Consider the following 17587-nt stretch of genomic DNA (forward strand, 5'->3'; position numbering starts at 1 on the left):
TTTGAGAATGTCAACTCTTTCTTCCAAGTGCTTCACCTTATATTCATTTTATATATTTCTTTAATGATTGTGCTCTTGCCATAAGCAAATGAAAACTTTTGGAGAACACTAGTTAAGAGAAGTGAATACAGAACAGCCAGATCGTTTCCAGTCTAACTCCAGGGTGAACATTGTTTATACTGAAGTTGAAAAGGGAATGTGGATTGGAAATAGTTTGAATAGTTTGTCTTCTGTTATTATGATAAACCTTATTTTGATTCGGTCTCTTATATGTTTTCCTGATCTGGGTCCGATCTGTTTGAAGCCCTACTGCCTACTTTATTTATTTGTAGACTCGAATCTTCTACTGAAACGGGCTCATGTTAAGGTGGACATGTGTCTACCCTAGCTCCTACGTGGCTCCACGACTGAATCTGCCATTTTTTCCCCTCCAAACTTAAACTATTAGAAGTTGATAAAGTATTCGGTCTTGTTTTATATTGATAAAATATGGGCATTGAAGAATCAGTTCAGACTTAGGTTCAGTATAATAAGCCCAAAAAGGCACAATAGATCTAAACCTGGACCTAGTGAAGCCTGACCATAACTGGATCTTAGTCTGCTTCACTTGGGCTTCAATGCAATCCAATCCTGTGAAAGTTAAAGCATCAGTTATCTTCTCCCCAGCTGCTTGAATTCACATGCTCTGGATCTTGGATCCAATCAAGTCGCCGACTAACGTTGGTAGCCTTCAAATTCATCTTTAGGTGTCAAAAGATTCGAAACTTAAACCTCCTTCATCAAATCAATACGATTCTTGCCACTTGCTTTTCTTTCACAACATTAGCCACCTTATTGAGTCAAATAGTTGACAAAAATCCAGATCCAAACTAGCCTGCCAAGCATGAGATGAAGGCGCTTTCCATGTCATGTTGCTAACATGATATCACATATTTTTCACTTTTACTAAAGGGACACTTTGGTAATTTTCCATGTGCTTTTTTTTTTTAGTATTCTATTTAACCAATAAGGCCATTTTTCGTCATTTTCAACTCATAACACAGTTTGTTGTTAGGGTTCGTAACATATATTCCATGACATAATATAACCTCCGCATTCTGACAATATTCTGCTCATACCTAGGGATGTAAATGATTTGGATTTAAATAATGAATGTGGGATGTGCTTCAATTCAGTACAACAATAAAAACTAAATGCCAAATTCATGTATATCCTAAAGATTTACATTCTTATTCATACAAATTCCTACTTACCTTGTGTACAAGATGCGAATGGTCGGGTCTCGTTCTTAGCAAAATGACGGTGGGCAGTACACTGATTCTCTGGAACATTATTGGAGAACTTTCGATTAAAAAATGCCAGTGGACCAGGCGCAGATGTATGTGCACTATATGTCCCTAGGGCAGCTAGGGTTCCAAGCGGGGCTGGGCATAGTACAGCAATTTATGAATTTATGAGAAACTATTTAACATTTCAAATAGTATAAATAACTGCTCAGAGTTATAAAATAGTTAACACATACATGCTTCAAAATTCAAATGTAATGAAGAATTAAGACAACCATTTCTCTTTCAATGAGAAGAAATCCATTTAGACAAAAAAAAAAAGTTTTTCTCGGTTCACATTTTTGGTCTGGGATTTTTTTTTTTTTTCAATCTCAAAGACAAAAAGGCCAAGAGAGAGTTGTTGAGAGATCAGCTTAGAAAAAAATAAAATAAGAGTAAAAATACTTTGTTCGGCATATCTTAACATTTTTCATTTAACAAGCATGTGCTGGTAAACAATGTTAGCAGTGTAAATTATTTATTATTATTTATTATGACATTTCACATGCAACAGTAGAATGTCATAATCAACTAACAATATGCAGCACTAATTTACCACATGTATGTCGGTTAATTATGACATTCCACCATAAAGGGTGAATGTTGATAAAATACCTAAGTAAACCTTTAAAAATGAGGCTATCATTTGAATTTCACAAACATCAAGCAGTTATTTGCAAATACATCACAAGTTAAATCTCTTACATTTTCTAATGTGCAATATGCTAATTGGTGCACCCTTCTAATGGATTTGGTATGAGATCCATTTGCATCCTTTCTCATGGATGTGAGCAACATCATATCTTGTACGTTTATAGTTTCCCTATCAATGGTAGCGTCGTTTTAGTATATATATATAACTTAGAATTCAAAACCTTCTTTGAGGAATACGATTTGATCAGTCAATTTGTGTCAAAGGCAATTTAAGTTATAACCAAGTCTAATGCAATAAAAGCTTAATCCAACCGCCTAAAAGCACTACAACGTATTTGGTTGAGTAACCGCCTAAAAGCACTACAACGTATTTGGTTGAGCAATGAGCCTGTATAAAGGAAGGTATTTAGTTCGATTTTTGTGAGGGATATGTTCATGTGTCTTAAAATAATAAAGCGCACATTTAAATTAAATGGTATACCGTTGCTATCATCGAATACAACTTAGGACCCTAAAGACATGAAAATGCGGGGCTTAATGCGGGGCTTTCTAGCCAGCCTCCCTTTCAGTGGTGGGATGAACATCTCGACTCACCCGAAAAAAGTGAATCCAATGAAAGTCTAAACCGTTTAAGGTCCTCATAAATCATTTGAAGCACCACCAAAATGGCAAAAAAAGAAGACTGAGTGAACATGAGAACTTGAATTCGATGGCAATAATTGACAGCTCCCATCGTTTCAGCAGTCAAGGTTGGGTGCCCGAATTGTTCAACGTTTTGTCTAGCTAGCTGCCCAAACAAACACGTCCATATCAATCAATCTTTCGACGACCAACGCGCTCCTCATGGCCTAGAGAAGTTCCCAACTCTTCCAACTGGATTAAGTGAAACCAGGAACTGGTGGGATTAAACAAAAGTTTAAAATGAAATGGATCAGGAAGGCCTGGTTGCTTCTTTTCTTTCTTTGGCCATTTGGGATTTTGGAGCTCAAGGCATAACAGGAATGTGTTGCTTCATGAAAATGATCACCTCACCATGAGATGTGAGCTTCATTATGGTCTGTGAGATGAACGTTCAAAACATCTTTTATAGTGCAGTTCCCACGGTGCAAATGGATGAACACATCTATAAGGCCAGGGCCTTCAATTGATGATGAAGGGTGGTGGATATCTATGGCCTGTATGCTAAGAAAAAGGTAGACAGAAAAGCTAGCAGAAGAGTTGAACTGTTGCATTGTTGCAGGCGTCTATTATGAGTAGCAAGAATCTGGAAAGTAGGGGAAGTGCTCGACGCAATGTTGGTGAGAGTCCTTGACATCAAAGGTGTTGTGAAGATGTCCTGGAGATCTTCCCTAAGACTTTCAATTCAGTGGGATTCCTGTTTTCTGAAATTTACTGGTGCAAACTGCAGTTCAAGTTTAGTTTGCTTGATGTTAGTCCTTGTCACAGACGACTTTGCAGCAGCGGCACCACTGGGTACTTCCGTTTGGAAGAGCTAAGAGATCTTACTGTTGGAAAATTCGATTATGCAACCAAGTTCGTTTTGCCACTAGAGTTGCTAGTAAGCAATGAATGCAAATAAGAACTTACAGGAGAGCTATCCAAGAATTTATTGGAAGTTAATCTTTCTCTGTTTTCTAGTGGAAATATGGCCATTTCCCTTCCATTGAATCAGAGACGTGATTATCCTACTACTTTCAAACAAATACGTCTCTTTCTCACACTCTGGCTATGGAAAGTTAAGTTTGAGCCCATATATAATGGTGGAGCCACGCTAATATAATGTATTTTGCAGAAGGAAAAGGAAGGCAGTGCAGTTGAAAGCAGTTCTCTTGATACGCTGCCCTCTCGGCTGTGTTTCACAACTGAAAAACTGGGTTTACTTTATACTGTGCACAATGCAACGGTATCAAGTGTGTGGCAACCGTCCAACATAAAGAACCAACGGTGGAGATCCAATAACTCTCTTAAGATGTAATTATCTTTTTTTTTGGTGTTTTATCCTCGTCGTCGACGGGGTCCAGCCACGGTATGGACAGAACCTTTAGTTGACGTTCTACACGGCGATTCTACGTAACCCTAAGACTTGACATGAACGACACGTTTACCTTCACCTTTAGGCCACGATAAAATGTATAACAAAGCGTGCAACTTTGGAAGTTTGCTTTACTCTTCTAACACTTCTTCATTTGCATACTTTCGAAATTCAAGTTCCGATTATAACGCCTTTAAATTACTTGGTCATGGAAAAACTAAAGGCACGTTTCCGGAATAAAGGATATTCCGGGATATTTAGGAAGCGTCGCTCCCCGAGCCCCACCAGGTAGGCAGCCAGTCAATGGCAGCTAGCGATACGTTCCAGACCCCACGACGATGTGTCCACTCGACCAAACCCCGAAGGAGGAGGAGCGGAGTGCTCGGGCTCACGTCGTCCGCTCGAATATCCGGGACAAACCGGGATATTGCAAACCGCGGCGGCGTTTGGGGGTCCGCACGCGGTTTAGGACCACGACTCTTCCCGGCGAAGCGAGGGCAGTATGGTCATTCGAAGTTGAAAATATCGCCAAGAAACAAAAATAAAATGTGTGGGTCCGAAAGAAGCTGGGAAAAAGTGTAAAGGCCTTCTTGTGGGGCCCATTCACAAGCTTCCACGTGCCCGCTGAGACCCCTCCCCCTCCGGCCTTCTTATCCATCTCCCCATCCCCCACTCTTCTGCAACTGCCTGCCTCCTCCCCATCCCATCCCTCTCCTTCTCTCCGATAATGGCGTCGTCTACCTCATCCCTCATCCTTCACACCTCCAGCACCCCTTCAATCTTCCTCCCAAGATGCCCCCCCACCGTGAAGCGGAGATCCGTCGGTGGAGCTCGCGCCACTGCCTCCGGCTCGGCCGGCAATGCCAGGCCGTCGTCGTCCTCTTCGTCCACCTCCAATTGGTTGAGCACGATCTTCGGCTGGCCGTCGGAGCCTGACTACATCGACGGCGGCGATCCGAAATCCGAAGAGAATCAGCCGCCACCTCGTTCTGCAGGCGGAGGAGAAGAGAACGAGCTCGCTAGCCGGAGGAGCGGATCGTCGCGGTTCACGCCGGGTTGCTTCACGGAGGAGAAGGCGAAGCAGCTGCGGATGAAGACGATGGAGACGTCCGCATTCCACGACGTCATGTACCACTCCGCGATCGCCGCCCGCCTAGCTTCCAGCTTCCCGGATCCCCCCCGCGGCAAGGGTTCCCGCCGATCGCCGCCGCTGGACCCGTAGGCCTATTTCCTGCAGCCTCTACGGTGGCGATACCTCCCCCACCTCCAATTTGCCGACATAACCGAGATGTTCCTCCTTTCTTTTTCCAATTTCCCTTCTGTATTATTTTAATATACCCGAGTGTTTTGGACCTCTGATCTTCATGATGCACGGCCCAGATTTGTTCTGGTTCATTGAGGCTCTCCTGTTACCGACGACACTACAAATTTTGTATATAATCTTTAAGTTTAGTTTGGGGGATCTTCGTTCTGCCAATAGAATATGCTTCTTGATTTCTCAAGACTGATCGGATCTGGCCGACTCTGATTGCTAATCTTTTGTCTGATTATCCGGGGAACCCTTGCACAATTTTCCACGTCTAAATCGTTGGATCGGTGGAATGATTCTGGAATCTGGACAGAGCAGTGCAGGTCGAAATCACTCGACCACTCCATCCCATGCCCGCAGATGCCGGATCCGCTGAATTGGCGTGTCTGGTCCTTAAACGACGTTCACAGAGACTTTTGATCTTCGATTTTTTTTTTCCAAAGAATTTTTGTTCCACCGTTCTTTCTTTATCGCACAGTTTAGGCGTGGACTAATTCTGGGTAACTCGGTGGCGACCTGCCCAAAACACTTTTTGGGAAAACAAAATGAACTCCCAAATTACAAGTCCAATCCCCGGCTCTTTTCTTCTCTTCTCGAGAATCTGTATATACCTTTCATACGACTTTCTTGATCTTCCCTTCTCAAAATGAAATGAAGAATCTGAAACACTTTTCCCTTTTCGTGTGCCAAAAAGTTGGCTTAGACATAGGAATAACACTTCGTATTCGTTAAATTTCTTCTTACTCTCCAACCCTCATACACTACGAGCGCCTCCCAATAATGCAACACAGTAAAGATCATAATAGAAAAAACTAACAATCAATAATTGCAAAACAAAAATTCTTCAAATATTTTAAAAAATAGTTAGAAAGTGGACGCATATCACTATTGAATTCGCTATCGATTGCCAATTATTCGATTTTAAGTAGTCAATTTTGATAAAGCCAAGTAAGATTATGTACAGGCACTCCTAAATTCCAATAGTTGCATAATGTTTTGACAAAATTTGACCGAGCGGATGTGATGCACAGAGTTGACATAATAAGAATATATCCCTTAATAACGACAAATTTGACATGTGTATGATTTTATAGTGGTTTAACAATCAATTTATGAAGAAGCTGAAGCTTTACAACTCAGAAGAGCTAGTTTGCTTCAACAAATTACAATTCCATCACCAGCTACAATTAAACTACGTAACGGAGATACCATGGCCAAATTTGCACTTATATTAGCATCATTTAGTAGATCCTGACTTGTCCAACCACCGACAACATGATATCAATTACCGAGCACACTGATTTTGTGCCAAGCTCCAATGCAACAGTAACAGAACACTTGACCCCACACAAAAAAAAAAATACTGATAAAACACCCAGGAAGATTGTGAATGAAAATTTTGGGGCAGATTGTCTCCAGTGAGCACATCGTAGTGGCCGGATCATTCTTAAAGACTCCATCCTTTCTGGTTACCTGGATTCTCTGGTTAACCAGTACATTATGGATTTTCTTTGACAGCCAAGACATGGAGCTACTTTTCCTGTGTTTGAGCAGCATCCAAACAATCTAAATGGAAAAAGCAACCAAGCAAGCTACAGTAACCTGAAAATGTCCATTAGGATGGTGGAAAAGAAAAACATCGACGTACATGAAAGCATAAAAACCATTCCACTTCATCAACCCATAGCACATCAACTAGTCAGGTCTCTGGCGGAAGGTATTGAGCAAACTCTTGACACTTCTGAGTAAGTTACAGAAACACACAATATATCATGTATTCAAAATTTTTTCCTTCCCAACATTGTTTGCCTCAAGTAAATGAAAAAAAGTTCCCCATGTCAAGGGGTTAACAAAATTCAATAAATTACAAAAATCAATGTTTCACTTATTAGACGGCCGTTGCAAATGACATTGCTCATAAGTAAACAGTCTTTTAGGAAATATAAACTGGAAAAAGAAAAAACACCAAATGAAGGTTACGCCATCACAATCTCAAACCTCCAGATGACCATAAGTGCAGGAACCTGGCTGGAACATAGAATCTGGAACCAAACTATTGGCAAGACTTTATGATTTGCTCTCCACATCATACAGATCGGTTCTGAAGTTTAAGTCAAGGAAGAAAAAGGGAAATACACAATGTAGCATTGTCAGAGAATATACATCAAAAGCATCAAACACACATGCATTACCATGTTAAAATTTCCAATGCTAGAGAAGCAAAAGAGATAAAAATCGCATAGCTTCATAAGACAATGAAGGCAAGTAATCAGCTATCATGTGTTATATGGCCTCTGGTCACTCGGCAATATATAAAAAGAAACCATTTCTCCACAATAACAGATTATGTTTATGCCCATTAAATCTCCCACAATGGAGTCACCCCAGGAATGAAACAACACTTGGGCTCTGGAAAACATACTTGTTAAGTGCAGCGAAGATCACCATGAATGACACTTTATCTGTCAGACATCAGCCATGGTACCACCACAAATGTATTATAGTTTCCTTCCATCATTAGGCATTGCATATTGCTAAGCACAAATGTCAACAAGGCATCAATCTACAAATTTTTCAGAAAGTAGCAGCAATTGAGGCCATTACAAACTACGTTGAACAGTAACCAGTATTCAGAAAGTAGCTTCCACTACGCCTTTTTTTTTCTGGCAACCATCAGCTTCCCTGTTTCCCAACAATGACTGGCAATGAAAGCATTTTCATCCTATTTGCTATGGACACTGTACACTTTCCGCTACCAGTGAGGTTAAGCTGAATGTGGTCTCAGCAAATCATCCAGATCAACAACAGGAACAGGACGTATGATTTGTTTGAAGGCATGGTGGCCTATCTATAACTGGTATCTCTGCAAATTTCATTGGTCAGTTCATTTCTCATGTCATTCAGCTTGACCTAGAGCAATGCAAACAGGTTTCCATCTGTTCTCTATCTTTCCTTGATCGTTTGATGTGCTGAATTTAATCAAATGTTGCGTTCAATATATTTAGATTATCTTAATTCAAACCATTTACATCCCTAATTTTCCTGGATACATGCACCAGAAGAAAGACATGATACATGTACAAGAAAATGTCACATTTAGAACAAACGTAAACATGCTGAGGCAAGAATTTTGAGATGAAGACGTGTACTACACATATGCATGGAATGTAAAAAACAGAAAATGTGGCAAGATGATAATATGCATATGAAGAAGCAACAGGAGTTATATCTGTCGTAAGCAATACTATTACGGAAAATTTTGATAGTTTAACTTTGTGAAGAGTATACTCTTCAGATTTTTAATGCATGTTTAATTAGCAGGCAACACTATAATGAAGAATGCCACTAAGAACAATAGTTAGCTGAAGCTTTATGAATGAAATTCGAGTTTACAACAGATTAATATGGAAAAGGTTATACCATTTTGATCAGTAGACTGAAGCAACTGTTAAATTGAGGAGGTTCGCCTCTGGGAAGCATGAACCACATTTTTTTGCAAAAGAACTAGGATTTTAGATAACTGCAAAGTTGATATGGCATGGGCTACAACAGATATCAATTATTCATATAGTCACCAATAACAGCTTTGTGGATATAAACATCAGCAAAAGGTATACCTTTCATCAACCATGCAACTTCAAGACAGCTGATACATATTCACATTTCTAGGTTCTATCATATTGATCAGAGAAACAGGTTCAACTGTACATCTTTATATATATATATATATATATATATATATATAAGTATGTATATACATATACAAATGACTGAAGTAATTTGATGTCTGATTCTGCCCTATATGATATGGCCAATTGATAGAAATACTCCATTGCCAGTCTGTGTGTCATATATTAAGTTATCATACTAAATAGGCATCACATTCAAGGAATGAGATTCATTTTAAAGACGTATTGACGGTGAAATGGTATACACAATTTACTCATGGAACTCAAAATCTAGTGCTAGAGGATGTGGAGGATTGAATACTCTTCAAGGCATAACATTGAAAATATTCATTGGATGAGCAAATTCCAAAACAAACCTCATGTATCTTGAAGAATGAAGCTACGACTTCCAAGATATATGCATAAAACATAAAGACAATTACAATAGCAGAGGACAAGCACTATTCCTGTGCTGCAACAGAACTAATAGAAACCAAGCGCTACTCGTTTGCAGCTCAAGGTTTCGATGATGAAGAAATCTATGTTTGGGACGGCACAAGGAAATTGAATTTAGTTGTTTTTTTTTTTTTTGCAAAAAATGAAAATAATGTAAACATAAGCATGCCTAGATCGAGATATGCACAATAACACCAGGAACAGGCAACTCAAGTAGCCAATTTTCAATTTGTCATCCTGTCCATCATTAGACATGATGATGATGCTCTTTCAGCCAAAGAGAACAATAAATTAAATTTCAGTATATCCCCGTGCCAAACGACTAACAAACTTTGCACATGCGAACTTTACATTCCAGTTATCAGTTCCTTGGACGAGGTCCATTAGTTGCATAAACATCGATCGCTTGAGCTGTCAAGCTCTACCTTATTGACCATGCTGCAGAACAAGATCAAAATTTAACGGCAAGGGTATACGTCAAACTTCAACCTAAAATTGATCCTCTCGTGATAAAAGAACTATTGCTTCGCGATTTCCATATGACAACGAGACAAGCAATACCAACATAGAAAGGCAATTCAAGCTGGAAACAAGTTATGTAAGAAAGGTAGCCTAGTTCAGAAAAGAGAGTTAAAGAACCAATTTACAGGGAACAATCATTGCAGTCAGACATGTAGCAAAAGGATACACTAAGTAAAAACCATGAAGAAACCCCCCTGCCAGAACAGCCGTGAACAATCGATCCCGAACGACCGGGTTCCTCCGAAGTCCTATCCTAACTGCATACCAAATAAAACAAAAGGTAAAACAAATACCCACATAATATTAACCCCAAAAAATGACAAATATCAAATTTGATGGTAACAGCGCCATCATGGTGACAGAAAACCTGGTAGATTCCAAAAGACCTTAAATAAAGGACAAAGAGAAGAGAGAATTGGGGTGAGAAGATATGTACTGAGTGGAAGAATGGGTGCATAAATCAGGGGCGCAAGGAACTTCAAAGGTGGTCCCCTGTTCTGCTTCTTCGCGACTACTCCTTCTCTGCTCATAAAAAAGCCAGCCAAACGAAAGAGAGGAACCATGAGAGAGAGAGAGAAACCATGCGAAAGAGAGAGAGAGAGAGAGAGAGAGAGAGAGACTACCCAACAGAGACATCCGAACGGGTCGCCATGGCAAGGGAAAACAAGAGACCGGAGCACCTTCTCCCCTGTCTCTCTGACGTTGCGTAGAGAACTTCGCTCGCTCCAACTCCTCTTTCTTCTGCTCGTTGGTTCCGGATCTGTCCATAAAATATGACAAAATGATTATACCCAACAAGCGTACTTTCCTTTCCCCCTAATTCATAAATACGTCCTATAGTTATATTAATTTAACATCACCGCCCTTATTTATTCATTATCTCAAAAAAACACCCCATTTGGGGCAATTCATTTGAAATATTGCACCCAATATTCATTTAATTATGTCAAACCCCTTGAGACGGCTTTAACTTTTATGTAGGTTGTTTTTAATTATGTCAATCAAGTTGTGAGGAATTTTTAATTAAGGATTGCACAAATTAGAACCCGATGGATTGCATGATTCTGAATGAATCCAAATTGAATATGAGCGTGACCGGAAATATTTGCAGATGGAAGCCAACGTCATTGTTTGGTTTTGTAAAAGTACTTCCATTCCAAGACGAATGCACACCAATTCAATTCCGATAGAGTCGGATCTGGTAATACTTAATCAGACCCGATCCGACCCGTTTATCTGGGCGGGATCCGAGGTCAGAACCGTACCGAGAGATGGACGGCTGTTATAGTCGCGTCCATTCAAAGCGATCTGCTGGCTCGGGTATAAGAGGTCGACCGCCGCTTCACTGCGGCCAAAGGCACCCGTTGTCCCTCGTTGCATTCCGAAGACGAAACCCTAGAGAGAGCAGAGAAACCCTCAGAGGCTAATGGTGACTCTCTCTCTCTCTCTCTCTCTCTCTCTCCCCTCTCTGTCGTTTGATCGTCTATCTTGGGTCTTGGGTCCTGATCGATCGATCTTCGGATGTCCGCTGTAGCAAAAAGTCTTCTTCTTCGTCGTCGTTCTTTATTCTCTCTTTTCTTGTTCTTTCGGGGAGGTAGATCTCCTCGATGAGGAACATGTTTTGTTTTTCGTCATTTTGGTTGATCGACGTCTGGGTTCTCAAGGTTTTTCTTTTTGGGCTTTCATTTTCTTCACATTTTGGAACTTTTCTTTACGTGTCATGATTTTTGGATGCGGTGAGTTAGTTTCTGTATTTAATAGGGTTGCGTTCCAGTGGATGTCTGCGTCTGATTCTTTTATTTTATCGGCCTTTTCTAGAGTTTGAGTTTGGCTCTGTGTTGCTGTTGATATTGATATCGTCTGTGCCGTTTTCTTCTCTAATGGATTCTTGCCTACTTAAGCGTTTTTTTTTTTTTGCTCTTTTCGCTGATGTTTGGATTTTCGGTTTCATAGGCGTTGCCTAATCAGCAACAAGTTGATTACCCAAGCTTTAAGCTTGTTATTGTTGGTGATGGTGGAACAGGTAACTGTCGCCTTCTCTCTAACACACACATACACGTTTATAGACACATAAGTTGGTCTCTAAATCTCGCTTATTTGAATCCTGAACAGGGAAAACTACATTTGTCAAGAGGCATCTGACAGGAGAATTTGAAAAGAAATACGAACGTAAGTTGCTTTTACATTTTCCTGGTCTCGTTTAATTACCACAGCGGTAATTTTCTAAAATGGGAGATCGTTTGCTGTTGTGATCTTGATTTCCGATTATCATTAGGGTGTAAATGTCATTTAAGAATGTTATCGTGGTTGGCCTTGCTCCCTATCTCTAACTGATTGATGATTGAGAATATTACTTCATGTCTCTGCAGCTACCATTGGTGTTGAGGTTCATCCGTTGGATTTCTTCACAAATTGTGGGAAGATCAGATTTTATTGCTGGGATACCGCTGGGCAAGAAAAATTTGGTGGCCTTAGGGATGGATATTAGTAAGTACTAATTTATCAGTTGGACGTATATAAAGAATTTATTGCTTGTTAATTTTGAATCTCATTAGCGCGTGGAGTTTGGGGATTCAATGTTGAGCTTCCAGTACTAATTTAATTTTAGTTGTTTTCCCACTTATTTGATTGGAGACATAGCTCTTTATGTTGATTTGTTGACCTTATGTGCTTATTATGCATTGTTTAGTTAGAATGTTGTGCTCTGTTAACTGTTTTCAATATTTCTGCCTCGTTGCTCTGGTCAGTTAAATTTTTTAAGATTGGGAAGACTTCTATTGCTGTTTTATTTGCTAGAACCTAGAAATGTATACTTAGATTGGGTGGTGAATGCATAAGATTGTTTATACTGTTACATGTCTGGCATGAAGATCTCAAAGTTCATTGAATATTTTGGGCTCATAAAAGCTCACAATGGTTTGGTCCCATTGGCAACTGAAATGTGACTGGTGTCGATGATCAGGATGAAAGTTAGGCTGAGCACGATCTTATTCTCTCTGAATGGGCTGTCGTCTGCATTATTATAGCAAGTTCTTTGGCTTGTTTTGGTGATCGGGATTTGTTCCAACTCAGCTGTACTAAGCTTAAACACTCTTCTATTAAGCTTTTACTGTTATCGTTTTTTTTCTTATTTTTGATAATTGCCAAACTGTGGCAACATGAAATTAGTATAAGAAATCGTATATTTCTGGAATGCAGCTAGTGTTGGACGGTAGTCCTTCTGTCATGATTAATTTTTCCCTTGCTTGATACTTGTATTGATGAATCACTTTCCTTAACATAAGTCCAGTAATTATCAGAAGTTGCAATTTTGGTGCAGATCAGGAGTTTTATCTCTTGAAGTTCTTTGATACTTCTTATTCTATCTTGTGTTATTGTCTTGATTGGTGCTTCAAGCCCCTGCCCTTTCTGGATTGCCTTGCTGAGGAACCTAGTCATCCATGAATCTTTTTACTTATCTAATCAACGGGTCAAGTTATTACACTCTTGAGTGGAAACCTTAGCCTACTACATCTCTTTTGATTTCCTGACAGTAACATGTTAATGTAGCTTTTCTGATTGAAATTTAAGAAGTTGCGAAGGTAGACTGTATGCACAGTCTGCAGCTTGCGAAGTTTAAGTTCTGATCAAATTGTAAAATCAATAGAAGATGATACTTTAGTGGATGGCTTTTGTACAATTCTGTTTAGAATCAATTGTGAATCAACAGTCACATCTATTGAGGTTTTTGAGTGTTTGTAGTTTCAGTTGGATATTTTCAATGAAATGTAAGTCAAATCTGAAGTTTGAAGGCTCTTGGCTCAGTTTTCTGTTTGTATAACTTGTTTTGTTAATAGTAATCTTCCTGGCTGATAATTCTGGACAAAGTTTGTATCTTATTCGAAACGTGACAATAGATGAGCCACTATGTCATGAGAGGTTGTATATAGGCAGCTGAGTAGTTATGGATGTATTATTGACCATTGTGTCTATTCCATGCCCCTAACCTAATTGTCCACGTTCCTTTATAAGCTTATTTGGTATAACTTTGCTACACATGCATCCACAGTATTTTGCACCTGCATTCAAGTGATTGTGGCTAATTGCTTAGGTGTTAAAGCGTGGACTAGTGCACACCTAGGCGCTGATTTGATATGATTTCTGTTTGAAATGATCCAAGTGAAATACTCTATAAGGTTTATAACTGAAATAGTTTATAAGAAATGCAAGCATTGTCCAGTATGTAAACAAGAATGTTGTGTTTTCTTTTGTGTATCAAACTAAGGCATAAGCTAGAACAGAACAACACAGTTTTCCAGTATCGAAACAAGCTGGAAATGTACTGTTAGTCTGTCATGTAACAAAAACCAAACAGTTTTTCATGTTTTGCTTTTTGGTTTTACTTACAGAGTATAATCTTTCAATTAGAACATAACAGAACAGTTTTTCAAGTTTTACTTGGAATAGAAGCTTTAATTATTTAATTGTTAACATAACTAAAGTCATTTTTTTTGCCTAGGAGTGCCAGGCAGTGTGCTGCCTGAGCGCCTTGACAACTATGCCATCTTCCCTTTATACATGCATGTATAAGCTTCTTTGATATGACTTTGCTATACATGAAGTCGCAGTATTTTTCACCTGCATTCAAGTGACTGGCTCCTCTATATATATATGTATGTATATGTGTATATGTATGTATGTACTGTGTGCATGTATGTATTTTGTCAGACCTTGGAAATGGAGGAAAATTATCTTTGCTTGCAACCTAAGTCCAACTTCTTACTTTTCATCATCAAGCACATGCTTCTCTAATGTTGTGAATTAGATTCATAGATCTTTTGGAAATTGTTATTTTGAGCAAAAGCAGGATATGCTGAGACAAAAACTCGAGTGTTTTTTCTGTTACCACTAAATTCATTTTGTGCATGGATGGCATTTGGAGATGGACTTTCTCCTCTCTCCCAGTCAAAATTTGCATGTAACAAAATGTCAGTTGCTTTCTTATTATCAGATGATTGCTGAGATCACTTCTTGTAGTATGAACCTTTCTTTGACAAATTCTGACATCAGCGATCCTAGGTTATTGAAATAGATCAAATTGTTGACCATACATTTTATGGTTTTGTTTTGCAGCATTCATGGACAGTGCGCAATTATTATGTTTGACGTCACCGCAAGGCTTACATACAAGAATGTTCCTACCTGGCACAGGGATCTTTGCCGGTAAACTTTTAACATGCATACGTGGGAAACCTTTCATCCTTCTTAGTGTTGATCTTTAACAACCTTATTTTTATTCAGGGTCTGTGAGAATATACCCATTGTTCTTTGTGGTAACAAGGTGGATGTGAAGAACAGACAAGTTAAAGCAAAGCAAGTTACTTTCCACAGGAAGAAGAATCTTCAATACTATGAAATTTCTGCCAAGAGCAACTACAATTTCGAGAAGCCTTTCCTGTATCTTGCGAGAAAGCTTGCAGGGTGAGTTTCTTGTGAATGTTTCTTTCTAATGCTTTTTTAGTTTGTCATGAGGAAACCTGTTGCTGATATTCTATTCGACAGGGATCCCAATCTGCATTTTGTCGAATCTCCTGCCCTTGCTCCTCCAGAAGTGACAATTGACATGGTGACACAGCAAAAGTACGTCTTTTTTAACTATTACTTGCTTAATGTGGGTTTGAGTCAATAATGAGAACGGTGACTACTCTGGGGCTCATATAGCCCGAAAGGCAGGGGTGTTCAAATTAATTATTAAATTCAAATGTTTGATAAATTTTAATTTGAGACAACCTAGATAGTCTTTCTCTAGCAAAAATTTTGCCTTTTGTAGATGGGGAAAACAACAGGTAAAAAATATTTTCATGTTTAGTTAGATGATATGCTAGAGGGATGAGGTGGCTTAGTCAACACAAACGATTTTTATCTCGTAGATTGATGGGGAAATTTTGTCTCAAAAATAGCAAAGAGGAGCCAAAATGTAAAAAATTTTGATAGATAGAACTAAGAGTACCTGTCTGCCTAGTTTTCGCACTAGCCTTTGTAGATAGTTCTGTTACTAATCTCTTGCAAATTGATACGTCTGTTGTTATTTCAGGCATGAGGACGAGTTACTGCAGGCTGCAGCACAACCCCTTCCTGATGATGATGATGATGCCTTTGATTGATGACCTTTCTGTAGTTTACAGTGGTCTGGGGTTGCCTTTATCCTTGGTTTTTGCTTGTTGCCTGAGTGATATTATGACATATGAAAGTTTTTACTCAGAAACTATTATTAAATTGAAGTCTCTGAGTTTTATAAGAGAGCGTTTTTAGTGTATCAAATGCTCGAGTGGAAAAGTAAAGAAGAGCCTTGCTTGCGCCTTGGGTATGGGAGGTATCTCTCTCTTTAGCATAAAACTCGAGAACCTTGCTCAGACACGCTTTTGCTGGTGGTACCAACCCAGATTTAGGTGCTCAAGTTGAATTTGGATCCTTCCTCTTACATTTAAAACATTTTCTTAGCGGTTTGTTTGGTCTGCAAGAGAAGGATTGGTGCTATAGTTAAAGTGTACTCTACGACCGGTTATTTCCTGCTTGTAAAAAAAATGGGGCCTTTGAATGCGTTTTTTCAATCCTACGAACCGTTGATCAGCCAGTGGGATATCGTCGCTGTTTTTTTGGTCTAGAAACGAAGTATGCGATAATACCATACAGAGGTTTTAGCTGAGCCGCTGTTGGCATTACGTTACGTGGGGAGGCAACATAAAAACATTATTAAGGTGCGGGGCAACCACATTATAAGAGGACCCGCGAATCTCATACAATTCAAACTTTGTCACTGCGGTTTCATGAATGTGAAGGTGGACTTATGTGGACGATTTCGTTTGCACCAAGTGAAAAGGGAACGTGGAACTTTTACTGGAAAATAATGTCCTTGGCACAATTCATGCCACTTGCCTAACAAATACACAGCAGGGCTGTTCACACGCTCTCGAGTTTGTGGATCTAACACATGTTCTGAATGGACCGGTATGATTGAAGAAGAAATGGTCGTGACGAAGCAAGTGTTTGATCGCAGAACAAGTATGAACACACAATAATTTTTGACAGAATTTTTAGTTCAGTTAGGGCGACGGTAGTTGAACTTTATTCATCAAATAGACGGCTTGCAAGCACCTGCCAACCATCTCCGTACCTGTATGCTACAGAGTTCCTGTCTGACCGCATCCTGGTCAAGGAAGAAGATGTGAATACGGTGCCTTTTTCACAAGTTCAGGCTTTCTTTACCAGTCCTCACTGATATGGAAGATCAGATAACGGCTTTCCCATGTCATTTTTGAGAACGAAACTATTACCTTGGCGTTTGCAGCTCATCTCGTATGTTAGGTACTTTACTAAATTAAAATTTTCATTTTACCTTGAAATACTCCATTTTTTAAAAATTGGATTGGATTTACTTGAATACTGCTCGAGCTTATTCCACTTTTTAAACGCTTGCCTCGAGCATGCTAATTCAGAAGAAGTGAAAGTTGGGACATAGAAGACTATAATACTGTTCAATTTGCAAAGGACTCCTTGTTTTACATGCTCAGTGACCAGGTGAGATACCAGCTACGCTTGTCCTTGACCAGATGACCAAAAAAATTACATTATTATGGACCAA

At 39.3% G+C, this 17587-nt stretch overlaps 3 protein-coding genes across 3 annotated transcripts; 2 read left to right on the top strand and 1 right to left on the bottom strand.

Annotated features, from left to right (window-relative positions):
- Positions 1 to 4676: 4676 nt before the first annotated feature.
- On the top strand, positions 4677 to 5513 carry LOC116256305 (uncharacterized). Its single transcript, XM_031632640.2, has one exon. It carries the CDS (start codon positions 4739 to 4741, stop codon positions 5231 to 5233), a length of 495 nt encoding a protein of 164 aa, XP_031488500.1. The 5' UTR covers positions 4677 to 4738; the 3' UTR covers positions 5234 to 5513.
- Positions 5514 to 7070: 1557 nt separating this feature from the next.
- LOC116256844 (uncharacterized) lies at positions 7071 to 10722 on the bottom strand. Its single transcript, XM_031633356.2, has 4 exons — positions 10590 to 10722; positions 10403 to 10488; positions 10133 to 10223; positions 7071 to 7421 (listed from the first exon to the last, which is right to left on the bottom strand). The coding sequence occupies exons 1-4, from the start codon at positions 10616 to 10618 to the stop codon at positions 7388 to 7390; spliced, it is 240 nt and encodes a 79-aa protein (XP_031489216.1). The 5' UTR covers positions 10619 to 10722; the 3' UTR covers positions 7071 to 7387.
- A 568-nt stretch (positions 10723 to 11290) lies between these two features.
- On the top strand, positions 11291 to 16243 carry LOC116256208 (GTP-binding nuclear protein Ran1A). The gene is made up of 8 exons (XM_031632496.2): positions 11291 to 11395; positions 11920 to 11989; positions 12079 to 12135; positions 12336 to 12453; positions 15079 to 15168; positions 15247 to 15426; positions 15508 to 15585; positions 16040 to 16243. The coding sequence occupies exons 1-8, from the start codon at positions 11393 to 11395 to the stop codon at positions 16107 to 16109; spliced, it is 666 nt and encodes a 221-aa protein (XP_031488356.1). The 5' UTR covers positions 11291 to 11392; the 3' UTR covers positions 16110 to 16243.
- Positions 16244 to 17587: the final 1344 nt, after the last annotated feature.

This window comes from Nymphaea colorata, chromosome 6, assembly GCF_008831285.2.
Source record: "Nymphaea colorata isolate Beijing-Zhang1983 chromosome 6, ASM883128v2, whole genome shotgun sequence".
Taxonomy (NCBI): Eukaryota; Viridiplantae; Streptophyta; class Magnoliopsida; order Nymphaeales; family Nymphaeaceae; genus Nymphaea; species Nymphaea colorata.